Source organism: Pezoporus occidentalis, unplaced genomic scaffold (genome assembly GCF_034315485.1).
Source record: "Pezoporus occidentalis ecotype Australia unplaced genomic scaffold, CSIRO_AGI_Poc_V1 ctg139, whole genome shotgun sequence".
In the NCBI taxonomy this organism is placed as follows: domain Eukaryota; kingdom Metazoa; phylum Chordata; class Aves; order Psittaciformes; family Psittacidae; genus Pezoporus; species Pezoporus occidentalis.
In genome coordinates, this window is record NW_026913198.1 from 1,876,170 (window position 1) to 1,891,926 (window position 15,757).

Here is a 15,757-nt window from a genome sequence, read left to right on the forward strand (position 1 = left end):
CACTATGACATAGAAACAGTGATTCTTCCTTTTGTATAAACTTTCTGGCTTTGCCCACCAGGGTGGCACAAGGAGAGTTTCAGGCTTCTGTGACTCATTCTGCTTCCCAGGCCACCACATGTTCATGCTTTGCTCACCCTTTGTCTTTGCCAGCAACAAAAGTTATGGTAATTCTTGGGACTACATACACACAGACTGCAACACCGCAGGCAGTGCACTTTGCATAGACCCTTGAAGTGCAGTTTGATTTAAGCATTCCAGTAGTATAATTTTGTGTGCATCCCGAAGATTCCCAGTTATAGATGAGAAGTAAATTAACAGAAAACACTATTCCCCATGCACTAAGTCATCAGTGTAGATGTATTTAGTGAAACTACTTGGACACTTCCCAGCAACTTAATTGTCCATAAATGGTGCAGTATATAACGAATATAAATAGTATATTTCAACTGACCAAAGCAAAACTGTTACTTTTCTGTTCTATATTTGACAAAGCTAATGAGTGATTTATTCTTTTGTGCTCCTCTGTACACTACAGACTGATTCTATTAAATTTCGAGTGATATTTCAACTGAGTATGCAGATAGCATGTTACTTTACAGCAAACAAATATTCTAAGAATATGAATAGAGATCACAGAACCACAGAATGGTTTGTGCTGGACGGGACACTAAAGAACATCTCATTCCACCCCCCTGCCACGGGCAGAAACACCTTCCACTAGACCAGGCTGCTCAAAGCTCCATCCAGCCTGGCCTTGAACACTGCCAGGGATGGGGCAGCCACAGCTTCCCTGGGCAACCTGTGCCAGTACCTTACCACCCTCACAGTAAAGAGCTGCCTCCTAATACCTATATCTGAATCTATGCTATTTCAGTTCAAAGCCATTACCCCATGTCCTATGCCTAGGTACTGGAAGGCTGCTGTAAGGTCTCCCTGGAGCTTTTTGTTCTCCAGACTGAACAAAACTAATTCAGCCTGTTTTCATAGCAGAATATTCCAGCCTTCTGACCATCTCTGTGACCTTCCACTGGACGCACTCAAGCAGGTCCATGTCCTCTTGTGTTGGGGCCCCCAAAGCTGGATCTCATGAGATCAGAGAAGAGGGGGAGAATCACCTCTGCTGATCTGCTGACCACACTTCTTTTGATGCAGCCCAGGATAGTGTCTGGGCTACAAGCTCATACTGCTGGCTCACACTGAGCTTCTCATCAGTTAACACCCCCAAGTCCTTCTCCTTAGGACTACTCTCAATCCATTTTCTGCTCAGCCTGTATTTACTCTTGGGATTACCCTAACCCAGGTACAGGACCTTGCACTTGGCCTTATTGAGCTTCCTGGGGCTTGTACTGGTTCACCTCTGAATTAAGAGGTTTGACATCAGAAGGCAAAGGTGTGCAATTCTGATATCAACTTAATTAAATTTCACTCTCAAGTTATCAAGTCATAAAATGGCCATTCATCTCTGCAATTCAAAAGAAAAGAAATGTCAACCATGAAACTGAGTAATGTCACATTATAATTAAAAGCTAAATTATGCAAAACTTCTAGGAAAGTCAAGAGGATCTTTTAGACTGAAAAAAATAAAAGGCCCAGGAATATCAACATACAACCTATATTCACAGAAATACTGCAGCTTGGAAGGTTATTAGCCATCAGCTAAGCTACCCAAGTTATGCTCTTTGATATTACTGGTGATTAACCAGAATGATATTTGAGCTAAACATTTTACTTTGTTATAAAACACATCAGCAATATGAGTGCTAATAAACAGTAAAAAGTAAGTGTCTTAATAATATTCTATCATTTTCATATACATTTAAATCCAGCTACTGTTTCAGAACCCTACAATCTTAAACAGGGGAAGTTTAGATTGCATATAAGGAAGAAGTTCTTTACTGTAAGGGTGGTGAGGCACTCGAATGGGCTGCCCAAGGAAGTTGTGAATGCTCCATCCCTGGTAGTGTTCAAGGCCAGTCTAGACAGAGCCTTGGGTGACATGGTTTAGTGGGAGGTGTCCCTGCCCATGGCAGGGGGGTTGGAACTGGATGATCTTAAGGTCCTTTCCAACCCTAACTATTCTATGGTTCTAATAATTTGGATCTCAGGGTTTTTTCTAGGCAAGACCTTCAAAACTGTGACTAAGTTAAAGTAAATGATGGAAATAAACTTGAAAAGTGCATATGAATTGTAAAAACCACAGAAAATTAACATATAAAGTTCTACTATCAGATGTTTTTAGTGCATGTAACAGTCCAACAACACCCTTACCTTCCTGTTGCCAAAACATATTCATGACGTGGGGACCAAGCCACTGCCAGTACTTCTTGCCTGTGACCTAAAAGTTAAATGAAAAGGCTTATACACACCATTTTATGTAAATAACTAAAAGTAAAAGCAAATACTTTGTTCTATAGAACCCACCAATCCAGAACAATTATCTAAATTGTAATGTGAATTCGAATTTTGTGAAAACGTATTATTTTGTGCTAGAGGTTATTTCCTTTTGCTCAAGTGGAATTGCAATTTACTTCTAATACTTTTATTAGGTTTTATGTTTTCACTGGTGTTCTCATATGCAGAAGGTACTTTCCAGTTCTTTTTCTTCAAATCCTTTCAGAATGTTTAATAAAAAAGTATATTTATCTTATGTACTTAAGACTTAAAACTTCACCCAGCTCAAATACTCTTGTCCTGAATATGGAGTATTTTTTCCCTTAATTAGTTCCGAAATATTAAGACATTAAGATAAAATGTCATACCCAGTGCTGCTTAGTGGGTAAGTAATATGTATTATGTACATACACACACATGCTTTGAAACTTGGCAAGTTTTTAAAATGATGAATATCATTTCATAAATAGAGGCAATAGGAGTGTGAGGTATCTTGGATGGAAAGGTAGAAATCATGCTTCATGTAATACTAGAAATACATTGTTGAAAAAAAAAACCCTAAGTTATAGCAAATAGAAGTTGCAGCAAATATATTTCTGCTAATGCAGTTTAAACCTATGTGAACCACCTTGTTCCTGGCACATCTTCTAGTAGCTGGTTTTCCATTACCTGAAATAATCAAATGGCCATGATGCCCAGGATAATGGAAGAAATATCTGTAACACAGATACTACTAGATACAATTGGAAGGCCCAGGGCAGACACATTTATCTGGATCCATTAAGTAAATTACAGACAAGCATTTACCTCTATTTTGGCTGCTAGAGTTAGTCAATGTGAAAAAATGTTCATATCTATTTTCCAAGACACTATTGAGTGGTTCAAGTTCTGTAAAGAATGATTACGTTCAGTGGAAGACAATCTCCTTCTCCTTGTTCCCCTAATACTGCATTCAAGTTAACTATATCAGAAAAGACACAAGCAGCTTGTTCCTGGAAAGCACTAACTCCCCTGTCAAAATTAAGTAGCTCTGCTGGAACAAAACTGATTCTTCAGTGAACAACTTTTTTGTCTGCACTCTCTGGTGCTCTCTGTTCTAGAAACAGACCACTGACATACCTCTTGCAGCAAATTTAATTCAGAAGGATTTGGTGACTTAAGCTCTGCATCCCATGAAAGCACCTTTTAGACTTGAGCAGCTGGCCAAGTGAAGAAATAAGGCTGCATTTCCACATTGCTGTCTGAGCTAACACGCCTCTAAAGTTTCTGGATCAGATCTGGCTCTTGCTCTGCTGGTTTGAAGCATGATGATTTACTTTGTAATTGCCTTCACTTGAGCATTTGTATATATACCCATACTCCAAAAAGTACATATTAGATAACATTAAGTACAAAAATGAATGGCTTAGAGAACAATAAAGCCCCTGTGCTTAGTGAATTGGGTAAATGAAAAGGATTAGATATCACACTTCTATAGCGAGTAATAACTCACCAGTTATACAGAAACTTCTAAACAAAGCCATGCAAGCACCTCCACAGGATATTTTATTGAAAAGACTGATTTTATTTTTTTTTTTTTGCGTGTGTGTGTGTGTTTGGTCAATCAAAATCCCACCAAAAACCCAAAAGAAACAGCAACCCATATCAAATTTCCATGAGCACAAAAACACTGCCTATGCTTAAACATGTACTAAATAGTTATCACTATCGATTAGATTATGAAAACGCCTGAACATCTGTAATAATTGTTCATTAATTAGTATTTGTATTATCCAATTCATTATCACTAACACCCAGAAGAACCTTTCGCCACCGTGTAACTTTCACAACTGGCAATAAATAAATTAGTCATGTTACTTACAAAGAATACATTGTATACAGTGTTTCTTTACAGGACTTGTTTTACTCAAAGTAGTTATTGTTTAATATTTATGTTTCAGACTAAAAGTACCCTGAAGAATGTGAGAAAAAGATCCAGACTTCAAGTCACAGAGCTGTACTTTGGGGCTTTTGGTACCAACTGTAACAAGAAAAACAAACAAAGACATCTAAAAAACTAAATCAACCCAGCATTTGAGAAAACAATAAAAAAAACAAGAAAGAAAGAGAAGAAAAATGTTAGCTGCATAATAGTTCATTTAGTCAGAGCAATGGGTTCTATTAATGGATTTATATTTTTAGCCCAAGTAAACTTCCTATATAACAGACAACTTAAAAACTGGGGGTAAACAGGACAGTACTTAAACTTAAACATTAAAAAAAAAAACACAACTTCTTTTTTCTAAACATAGCTCAACTGTGGACATGCAAGCAACATGCACAGAGCTCATTTACACTGTTTACTATGTTTGGATCTAATAACATTCAAATGCTAACTTATGTAATGAAAAGTAATCTAATTATAGCTAGGAATTTTTATCTGATGCATTATTTCAGAAGAACCAACGTGATACTTTCATAAACACCTAACTAGCCAATAATATTTTATCAAGGAACAAAGACAGGGGAGAGGAAAAAACCCTACTGAATATTACACCTGCTTATACTTTAAGACCAAAATACATACGGCATTTCTTAAAAACACATACATACCTGCTACTAAACAATGATTTGTAGCAACTGGAGACATGTGATGGCTATAAACTGTTCCTTTAAAGTGAAAGGCATCTGCAGACTTATAGCAAGTTTAATTTAATCACAGCACAAGTTATCAGAATTAAAATTCTCATTGTTAAGAGCTTTTCAAGTAACAGCTACAAGTAAGATCAATACAAGTATTACTTTTTACATACTAACAATAACTCTCCTGGTTAGAAACCACGTCACACAAACATTGCAAAGTAAGTATGTTTCCAAGATTAGAACAACTAGGCTGGAGCTCTGAGGTGACTCAAAGGAAGGACCAAGAAAACTGGCTATTCAGAGGCATAAATGAAAACTATTAAAAAAAAAAGTTAGCAAGAAAAAAAACAACCACCAGCAAATGGGAATGTTATGATATGGAGACAGAAGGCAAGAGGAGGAAAGCACTTAATCTAAATTTAGAAGTCTCTTGTCATTCACAAACATCACACTATCTTCAATTCCTAAAAAAAACAACCAAACAAACCCAACAAAAACTCAATCAAACAAAACCCCGACCCCCAACAAAAGAACAAACAAAAAAGAATCAAAAAAAACCAAACCACCCAAACCAACAAAACTGAAACAAAAATCCACAAAAAGACCACCACAGAAAATTATTTAACATTGTGAATGTTAAAATTACAGGAATATTGTATTTGCATTATAATCAGCACAATTACTTTCAGGAACAATTGCTTTTGTTGTCCCATTCTAAAATAAAGTGTATTTGAAAAAAAAAAAACTTAAAACTGACTTTTCTGTGTTTTCAAATACAACATTTGGTGGCACAACAGGTAAATCAGTCTTCACATGCTCACTGCCCTTTAAGTGATGCCCACAGAGCTACCTGGGAAGTAAACTGATCTTTTGAGTTATGAAAAGATTTAGTAACTGCAAATATGGCTTCACATCTGACAAAAAGAGGTCAAAATTTATTCTCTATTGTGTCCCTGCAATGATAACAATGATGACAGACCTGCACCCACAGTTCTAAAAATTCACTAGTTTTCAGCCTCTGGATACCTGGTCCTGTTGAGCTCTGGGAGAACTGCATTTGCGGAATGAATAATACGTATATAAACAAGCCTGTAACTTGTAGAAATTCTCTTACTTTTAAAGTATTTGTATCCCATATTTTCAAGGTTTTATCAAACGAGCTGGATGTAAACATGCCAGTGTCATGAGGATACCACTGGACTGTCTCCACACTGAATTTATGTACATCAGGATGGCTCCTAAGATCAAGGAAAAGATTCCAATTGGTTAGTGTCTTGATAATCATCTTAGAATTGTCTTGATATTGGATGACAAGTTGAAAACATAGCTTAAACTTCTTTAACAAAATTTTGTACTGGAGTATTAAAGAACTAGTTGTTTCAGCGCCTCAATTTTCTATCAACCAATGTTAATTACTTCCAAGAGCCTTTGTTTCAAGAAACTACAGATTATTTACCTTTTTAACCATGCTGTTGTGGGTTAACTGTAGGCAGCTAAGCACCACCACAGCAGCTTGCTCACACCCCACACACAATGGGATGAGGGACAGAATACAAATGGCAAAGGTGAGAATACTTGGTTGAGATACAGACATTTTAATATGTAAAGTAAACAAAACAATAAATTTAAAAAAAAATAAAATAAGGGCAAGCAGTGCAAAAGCAATCCCTCCCTTAAGACCCAGAACCTGAGAAATGACAGCCCCTTAAAAACTTCCCCCCCCTCAATTTTGTTGCTGCACATTACGTTGCATGGTATTGAACATCAATACCCCTTTGGTCAATTCAGGTCAGCTGTATTCCCTCCTAGCCTTTTGTCCACTCCTACCCTGCTCGCTAAGGGAGCACAGTGAGGAACAGACTCTGTGTGACACTGCACAAGCACTGTTCAGCAATAGCTAAAACAGCATGTTAGCAAGATCAGTCACAAATCCAAACCACAGCACCACACAAGCTAGTATGACGAAACTGAACTCCATTCCAGCCAGATGCAATACACTTGTGAAAATAGCTGGCTCCATCTACAGCTCAGAAAGGCTCAGATTTCTTCACCTCAGCTATCTTTGCATTGCTCTCTCAGGTGTCCTGGTCTCCAAAGCAATAACTATTGCAGGGCTACCACTGTGTAAACACAGATGCAGATCTTCTGTACAGATCTGGCACTACACCTAAGCTAGTAAACTTTCCTGCTCACTTGGGTTGCTAGAAAGCACAGAAGATATCTTTAAATAGTTTGCCATAAGCCAGCACTGAAGACATCAAGTGGGAACTATTGAGCAACTGCTGAGCTCTCCTTAGTAACTCCCGCATCACTTATCTGAGGCATACCTGACAGCAGCCTGTTACTTTGTCATAGTGCCAAAAATGAACAGATCTTAGGCACTTATGCTACAGGTGGATCAAGGTAAAAATCCTTGAGACCTGCAGCACCAGGAAATCACTCCTGACTAAGAGCAAACTTACTCTTGCAGAGGCTTTTGTATGCACTGTGCAGAAGAATTAAAAAAAAACAACCCTAAACTCATGGAACTAATTATCCTCGTATTAAGAGTACAGGTGCACAACACTGGACTGTGCCCAGCACTAAGTGAAAGCAATTATTTCTTCCGTAATCCAGAGGGTTTAGGAATGAACTAAAATATTCTTGAGAAGCTCTGCAGGAATAGTCTTTGATCTGGCTAGGCTTAGTAACAGCTACATGTCACTCGGCCCAACTTCATCTCTCAGGGCTGCATTTTATACCCATTTTCTCCCATTACACAGAATATCCCAAACTTTTCTACCAAAGTACATAATTAATTCTATGGATAGTAAGGTCACTGCCATTCATTCCTCTTTGAAGGCTTTTCACTAGAAGAGACTACCTTACAGACAAGCATCAGCTGTGTATTACTTAGAAACTAGTACTGTTCAGTTACTCTCAAATGTCACTTCTTGTCACAGAACACCACGGATCCGATAAAAACATGTAAAGCTCTGTGTGCTGACTCTCAGTGGAACAAGGAAAGGTCTTGGTTTTGCAATAGTGGCCCTACATTCTAGAGAGAAACTGGCTAAATCACAGCTGGGCATCAGGATGCACTAAACTCAGCAGGCCCAGTTCAAGGTCTATACATAAAGAGCTTCAAAGGGCCTCTACTTTTCCTGTAAGGAACTTTGGGACCACAGTTGCATTGTGATATTGTAAACTTGGAATACGGGTTAACTTTAGTAACATGACATTACCATATGCTTCAAAGATAGGAGCCAGACAGTCAGATGGGAAGCATTTCTTATTGCCAACTACAAATTCATTTAAAATGTCAGGAACTCTGTACAAATAATATTCCAATATCTGAAGTTGTATCTGTAGCTAATTAGCTACACTAAGTATTTAAAATGTACTAGAAAGCTACGTGAAAACTAAAAACAAATAATTGAGGTTAAAAAACCTACTATAGTCACTTTATGCACAAATGATAGCAAAATAAGCCTATCATTACTGTGTCACACAGAATCAGATTCTACTAGTGTGATTTATGCCTCTACTCAATTGATAAGGAACAAACTTGTCTAGATGCATCTTAATACTTACAAAAGAAACAGACTACCAACTGTGCTCATAAATAGAATTTTCAAGTAAGGAATATTTCTACTGACCCAACTGAAGTTAATGATAGTGTCATTTTAGCATGGATTTGCCAGTTTCCATGCTGTCTTCTCACCATGTATTTCTTCAGTTTGCTGTATCTGTTTCAGAATTCATCTCTATTTTGAGATTTGGGTATGTATAGTTATTACTTGTTCTTAATTACAGTTTTAATTAATTTTGTTCAAGAAATCCCAGCCATCGAACTCTTACCAAATGCAGCTGACTTGCAGTAAATTCTGTTCCTATTCACTGGTTTTGATGCATGTTCTATTACCCTTTCTCGTTCTTACCGCCCGAGATACCATTTAGGCCTTTTACTTTTACAAATCTGTTCTACTCTTGTCAGTCTTACACATAAAGCTCTTAGACCACAAGTAATTTGAAGACTACAAAAAAATAAGGGAAAACGTAGCTACTAATCTTTTGCACAGTAGGACATATTTAGTGAATCTCAGATAAAGCCCTCACCCACTAGATAACTTTGCTATCTAAAAACAAGGAAAAAAGCTTTTCCTAGAAGACTTAATGATCACAACAGAGAAAGTTATACTGCCTGCAGTGAAACCCAGACAAGTCAATAAAGGTTTGAGTCTTTGTATAGATTACATAAAGTATGGTAGTACCCTGTTCTTCAGAAATGTCTCATTTTTGTCAGTAATGCATCTGTCTTTCACGGAATCATAGAATAGTTAGGGTTGGAAAGGACCTTAAGATCATCTAGTTCCAACCCCCCTGCCATGGGCAGGGACATCTCACACTAAACCATGTCACCCAAGGCTTTGTCCAATCTGGCCTTGAACACTACCAGGGATGCAGCATTCACAACTTCCCTGGGCAGCCTGTTCCAGTGCCTCATCACTCACATCAAACATGTCTTTGTCAAACATGTTCTTAAGAAGTCCTGTATTAATTGTCTTTGCATCTGGTGAACCTAAAATAGCTATTAGTAAAGCTGGAGCAGGCAGATGGGAAATAAAACAACTGCAAATCTGTATTAGATTTTTTTCCTACCAGATGAACAGGATTATGAAAATATAATTTTCCTTTTGCTTAAACATGTATTTATTCAAAGAGACACGTGCCATATATTCTTGGGGGATGCAAAGAATATTTCTACAAGAGGCAGTCATTGTACGGATATTGCAACTGTTAGGCAAATAAAGAAAAAACAATTATTCCTGCTACTTAGTAAATCACATAAATCCATACAAAGTTTTGCCTTCTTTTTGCATGCCAAAACACACAATGCATCCTGCTAGCCTTCACAATTTCTGGCACTATTTTCTACTAGTCTTTTATCCTAGAAATATCTTTCTAGTCTTTTATCCTAGAAATAAGAACACACATTAATTTGTCACACAACAGATGTTACACTACAAAATTCTAATAGAACTTTTGAGTACTTACCTTCCCACAGAACAAAGTGCTTTACATGTGTAACTTTTTTCTCTGGTCAAGTTTTCAAGGTCGTAAAGCACAATAACACCATCTGACCCACCAGATAACATGCTGAAAGAGTTAACAAAGCACATAAGCTACAACACTCAATATATTCAATATGATTGAGTGTTCAACAAGAAAATAAATCCATAGTACCAACACAGTGAAGTACTCATATACATTTTTACCAACTAAAATATATACTTACTATCTTCCCTCAACAGGCTCAATATCAAGGGTGTTGATACCACTCCCATGTATTCTTTCCACATCTCTATCTTTATTTAATTCCAAACTTAGAACCCTTAAAACAAAAAAAAAAAAACAAAACCCAATAAAAATCCCAAAACAGAACTATGAACAAGTATGAACAAGACTAGCACAGAATTTCAAAATGTTCCTATGTGCTCTGAACAGTTTAAACCACAGTTTCCCACTTCCTCAATGCACTTAACCCATCCCTGTTATTTTTTCCAAAACGAGACAACAGATGCAATACAGGGCTGGAATTAAGTCCTGTGAACTTGTAAGGAAAAAAAAAATATATATATACTTTGTTGAAGGTAAGAGAGAAATAAAAATGTAGAATCGGCTCAAAGAAATAGTAAAACTGCATCTGGGGATCAAGATATAAAACAAAAAAAACGGACGTAATTTGCAAACAGTGAGCAAAAGCAGCATTAAGAAGCAGTTGTTTTAGATGCAACAAATGTTAGTTCGAAGCTTCCGGATGTACCATCCTTCCAAGCTTCTGTTTACTTGGAACTACGGACATCTAGTGGAGGACAAATTCATTCCTTGGAACTACAGACACCTAGTGGAGGACAGATTCACTCAGCAGTATAACAAATTACAGTATTTCCTTTAAGGAAACAATGTTTGTATATTTTCTGTAACATTAAATAAAAAATACACTATCCACATGAAGTTCCCGAGGCAAACTTTTCTTAACTGCAATTAGGATCTTGCACTACTTAGTAGTAGCCTGTATCTATAAATATGCTAATATTACATAGTCAAAAAAGAAACAGATTCTGCTTCCTTTAGCCATGCTACCTGATACAATATTAGCCTTACAAGATGACCAGAGCTTCCCACAGCACTATTTTGTAAAAACTGCTATCAACAAAAGTGTAACCAAGTAGATAATTGAGAAGCTGTAAAGCCAAGTGCCCTTACTTTGCTTCAGCTGCAAAAATCATGACGCAAGAAACATAGGCTGTTACAGGCAGACCCCCAATAGCAAGTCTCAAGGCATGCTTCAAAAGCAGTGAGTCATTTAAGCTCCTTCAAAATAAGTTAAATGTAAGTATGCAAGAATTCACCTAGAACAAGAATTTTGACGTATACAAGATACCTAGTTTAAAACTTTTGAGGTCAAGACTGAATTTTAATGAAGCAATAAATCCCCCAAAGGAAATGTTTTAAAACAAATTACTTTAAAATTAAGTTATAAATACAATCTACTGAAGACTACAGATTATTTTTAAAGTCAAAATTAAAACGCTTAGGATGGGGAATGTTAGGTAGACAGCTGTCTAGATAACATAAAACCTTCCCACTACGCTTCTTTTCTTAACAATGAATGCTATGAGTGCTTAGAGCACAGAAATGAAGTAAAATCGTGTTGCCAAAATGCACATAGAAATAAGTTTTCTGAATCACCAAAGGTAATCTCAATTTTTTAGAACTTTTTTACAATGACAAAGCCCCAGAAGCTGCAAATGAGCAACACAAATCCTTCCTGCTGCTGGAGCTGTGTGAGTGACTGAACTGAGACTTGCTTTATCTCGAAATACAGGTACAAAACTGATTCTCTGATAATGAGCAATTACCACATTATAATCTTTAGCAGGAATATTAATTAAGCGTCTCCATGCAATCACCACTTTCCACAAAAGCTCCTGGGAACTTAGAAAAAAACCCTTCTGCAACCTGCCAACATGCCAAGTTTGGGAAGAGGAAAGACAAACTGTAGGGGCACAAGCATCACATCCACCTTGTTTTTCACAAAGCAAAGCACAGCTACACACACATTAAAATTCCTGGCGAAACTGTTACGGTAGCAACAGACGAGGGTATAGCTCCTTGCCCTGCCCCTACTCAGCCCACCCCACGGCTGCTGACCCCCACAGCTGAAAACCCCGCGGAACGCTCCGAGAAAAGGCACCGCGGACATAGGGCAGCCTTTGCTGAGGCCTCCGGAGGCTGCCGGCTCCCCCTGCTCGGAGCACTCAGCGGGGCGGGGCGGGGCGGGGCAGGGCAAAGCTCCCCTCTCGGCCAGAGCCCCTTCTCAGGCCTGCCTAGCACAGCTTGGGTCGGTGAGCGCTTCCGAAGCGACAGCGCCCGGAGCTGCCGCTGCCACCGCCTCCGGGGCCTCCTCGCGCTCGCAGCCCCACCCGCCCCTAACTCCCCACCGGTCCCCGCTACCTCCGGGTAGCCTCGGCCCGGCGCAGCCGCAATGGATCGTCGAGCCCGGCCTGACGAGCCCAAATTAACCCCAACATGGCGGAACCCTGAAGCCACTCCTCTCTGCTCTGCCATTTTGGGCCAGGGGTGGCCGACCTCCACCAATGGTGAGCGGTGTTGCTGGCATGTCTGCTACAGATGGGCGGAGTCAGGCTGTGCGCTCGACCGGGCAGGTCAGGGCACGGGACGGCGCGCGCGTATGACGCGACCCGTCGGGGACGGGGCTTGAGAGGCAGCGGCGGGTGGTAGGTTGTGGCGGTGATCTTGCGTGCCGCGCGGTGAGCCTTGCTCTGGCGGGATGAGCTGGTCTTGGCAAGCGCTGCGCGCACTGCGCCTGCGGCTCTTCGGGCCCGACAAGGAGCTGGTGGGCACCGACCAGTTCGGCAACAAGTACTACCGGGTGCCTAAGCACGAGACTCGCCCAGGTACGCGTGGGGGCCGGGAGGCGGGAGGACCGCGGATGGGGACCGCCGGGCCTGTGGTGGTGGTGGCTGCTGGTGGCTGCTGGTGGCTGCTGGTGGCTGGGGTTAGGGTTGCGCGGGGACCCTCCGATCTGCCGGCGGACCGCTGTGCTTCGCGGTCGATAGCCGTGCCGCTGCCGTTTGCAGTTGGGTAGGTCTCCTATAGGTGAGGGAACGAGGGAAGGGGACCGGCGGTAGGCCCATCCTGTGCGGCTCGCTTCGGGATAAGTGTTCGGTTAATCAGTGGGTTGATGTTCTAAGGCAAGAAGAAGCCTAAAGCAAGTTATTGAGAGATTTTGGAGCATAGCCATCACCCTGTAGTAGGTAGGTAGGCAGCAATAAACAGATTGACTCATCTTAGAATCGTAGAATCATAGAATAGTTAGGGTTGGAAAGGACCTTAAGATCATCTAGTTCCAACCCCCCTGCCTTGATAATTCAGAGCACTTCTGCATATGTTTTTATTAACTCCTGTGTGTATGTTCACTGCGTTCCAAGGAGAAATAGTTTTCTATGTTTCTGCATGTGTTCCCGGAGCCTGGGTGCTCTCATAGCATGTCCTCACATCATTCTCTGGAGATACTATGCTTCCACTGCATACCTATGTGTAATTTAGTGAAGGCAGTTTCCCTGAGGATGTCTCAGTCCCCGTGCTTTAATATTTCATAGTCCTGTTTCCTCTGCCTGCACAGATTTGTTTATCTGTTTGCTGTTCTCCATGTTTTATATGGCCCCAGCAACTAGAGCACAATTGTATTCTTGTGCAGAAAGTCTGAGACTTAAGTCACTACACTTCCTAAAGGGAAGGGAGGGAGGGAAGGAAGGGGCGCAAACCTTCCCTTCAGAAGCATGTAATGGTTTCTGAAGTTACTTCGCCTTCAGGGGCAGTTCTGCTGACCAGTTTTGCTGTGAAACTTGATGAACAACTGACAGTGACTTAAAGCAGGTCTGCTGAAATAGCCATCTGGGAAGAACATGTGAACACCCTTTATGTCAGCAGTGTGTTTTTCCTCTGGGTTAATCATAGACTCGTAGAATGTGTTGGAAGGGACCCTGAAGCTCATCCAGTTGCAACCCTCTGCCGTGGGCAGGGACATCTTCCACTAGACCAGGTTGCTCAAAGCCCCGTCCAGCCTGGCCTTGAACACTGCCAGGGATGGGGCAGCCACAGCTTCTCTGGGCAACCTGTACCAGTGCCTCAGCACCCTCAGAAAAATTATTTCTTCTGAATATGTAATCTAAATCTATCCTCTCCCAGTTTAAAGCCATTCCGCCTTGTCCTGTCACTACATGCCTCTATAGAAAGTCCCTCTGCAGAATACAACAGTGTAACACTTACAGGCTTTCTGTGTCTTACTTTCTGCTGTTGGTGTTCTCTCTGTTGGGGTTCATGGTGACTCTGAGGGGCATATAAAAGTTTTTGTCTTTTAGCGTACAAGAAGCGGTAACAACTACAGTCAGATTTCTCGTGTGTGATTACTGCAGTTCCAGTCCTTAATTACCAATAAAAATGCCTTGTTTTAGCAGAAATAGTGGCAGACTTTTTCTTGATAGCTGAATTTATGCTGCCATGCCTTTTACAGTGGAAGCTCTCTCTTGAAACTTTATGGCTGATCTCTCTGTATTTAAGACTTAAGTACGCGGTAGTTGTAGTGTCAGTAAAAGGGCAGGGGAGGTGGGACATTGAACTCAGCAGGAGCACAGATTAAGAGGCTTTTAAAATTAGTAACGAATTGCAGTAGTTGTATCTAAGAACAGACATCGTAGTAGCCTTTATGTTTCCTGGTTTTTGCTAAGGTGAACTGTAGGAGGTGAAGTTGCACTGATTTTGCTTTGGGAGGGCTGGTTGTTAAATCCTCTGCAACTACAACTATGGCTGAAGGCTGTGAGACCAGCACTGCTGTAAATCTTAAGACTTTTGCACATTAACTTTATTTTAGTGATACAGATGATACAATGCAGGTCTATGGTATTATCGGTACTCCTCTGTTATTGGATTTTCCTCTCATTCTCCCATTTGTCTTTGCCTTGGCCTGATGAAGATTGTGTACCACCAGCTTGCACTGATGCAATGTTTTACTGCCATCATAAGGGAGAGATCTCTTCCCTCTATTTTTTTTTTCTCACTGCTGCTAACTTTTCACTATTATTTCTTTGATCCTTCTATAGAAAACTTTAATAGAGCAATGGATTAAAATAATTTGATGAAATTGCAAGCTAGAACTGGCATAGAAGTGGGAATGCGTAGGATGAGCTGTTAGATAGAGTAAGATAATACAAGATACCTTGAAATAAATGGGAGAGCTAGAACTTTGTCCTGGATGAAGTTAGAGTCGCTAATACTTCCTAACCATATTTGCCTCAATTTTTCTTTGCCTTCTAATAGTTTGCTTTTCAATTCATCTGTCAGTCAAATGCATATTATCTGGGAAAAATAATGTATTTAAAAAATATTAAAAAGCAGAGTAAGAAAAAATAAAATACAAACCCTAGCAAATGGCTAATGTTTATTCACTCCTCCAGTGCTTCTGTCTTTGGAATGAAAATAAGGTAAGGATTCTTATAGTTTAGATTTATTAATGGAAATTTGAGATATTAAAAAAATTACCACATTTTCCACAAATGTATTCATTCACGGTTAGTTAATTCTTCCTTATTGTTCTTTTTATGTAACTAGAGGATAGGATAGTGTGTATCAAAAATACTACTACTAGAATTCTGGGTGAATATACTACTTCTGA

At 39.8% G+C, this 15,757-nt stretch overlaps 2 protein-coding genes across 7 annotated transcripts in view; one reads left to right on the forward strand and one right to left on the reverse strand.

The window, feature by feature from the left end:
- Window positions 1-12,691, reverse strand: part of ERCC8 (ERCC excision repair 8, CSA ubiquitin ligase complex subunit) — a 29,886-nt gene extending 17,195 nt beyond the window's left edge. Inside the window, exons 1-7 of one of the 6 annotated variants that reach the window (XM_062609541.1) lie at window positions 12,517-12,691; window positions 10,295-10,390; window positions 10,054-10,155; window positions 6,131-6,254; window positions 4,987-5,068; window positions 4,395-4,414; window positions 2,272-2,338 (exon numbers count right to left, since the gene is read on the reverse strand). In XM_062609541.1, the coding sequence (XP_062465525.1) occupies window positions 2,272-2,338; window positions 4,395-4,414; window positions 4,987-5,068; window positions 6,131-6,254; window positions 10,054-10,155; window positions 10,295-10,390; window positions 12,517-12,593 (568 nt within the window). In that variant the 5' untranslated portion in view covers window positions 12,594-12,691. Of the gene's footprint in view, window positions 1-2,271; window positions 2,339-4,345; window positions 4,415-4,986; window positions 5,069-6,130; window positions 6,255-6,472; window positions 6,630-9,865; window positions 9,929-10,053; window positions 10,156-10,294; window positions 10,391-12,516 lie in introns of those variants that run through there. The other 5 variants (XM_062609540.1, XM_062609542.1, XM_062609544.1 and 2 more) reach the window with 5 other exon arrangements.
- Window positions 12,692-12,809: 118 nt separating this feature from the next.
- The window catches only part of NDUFAF2 (NADH:ubiquinone oxidoreductase complex assembly factor 2), a 71,483-nt gene continuing 68,535 nt past the window's right edge, over window positions 12,810-15,757 (forward strand). Inside the window, exon 1 of the mRNA XM_062609546.1 lies at window positions 12,810-12,980. Coding sequence (XP_062465530.1) covers window positions 12,854-12,980 — 127 coding nt within the window. The 5' untranslated portion in view covers window positions 12,810-12,853. The remainder of the gene's footprint in view (window positions 12,981-15,757) is intronic.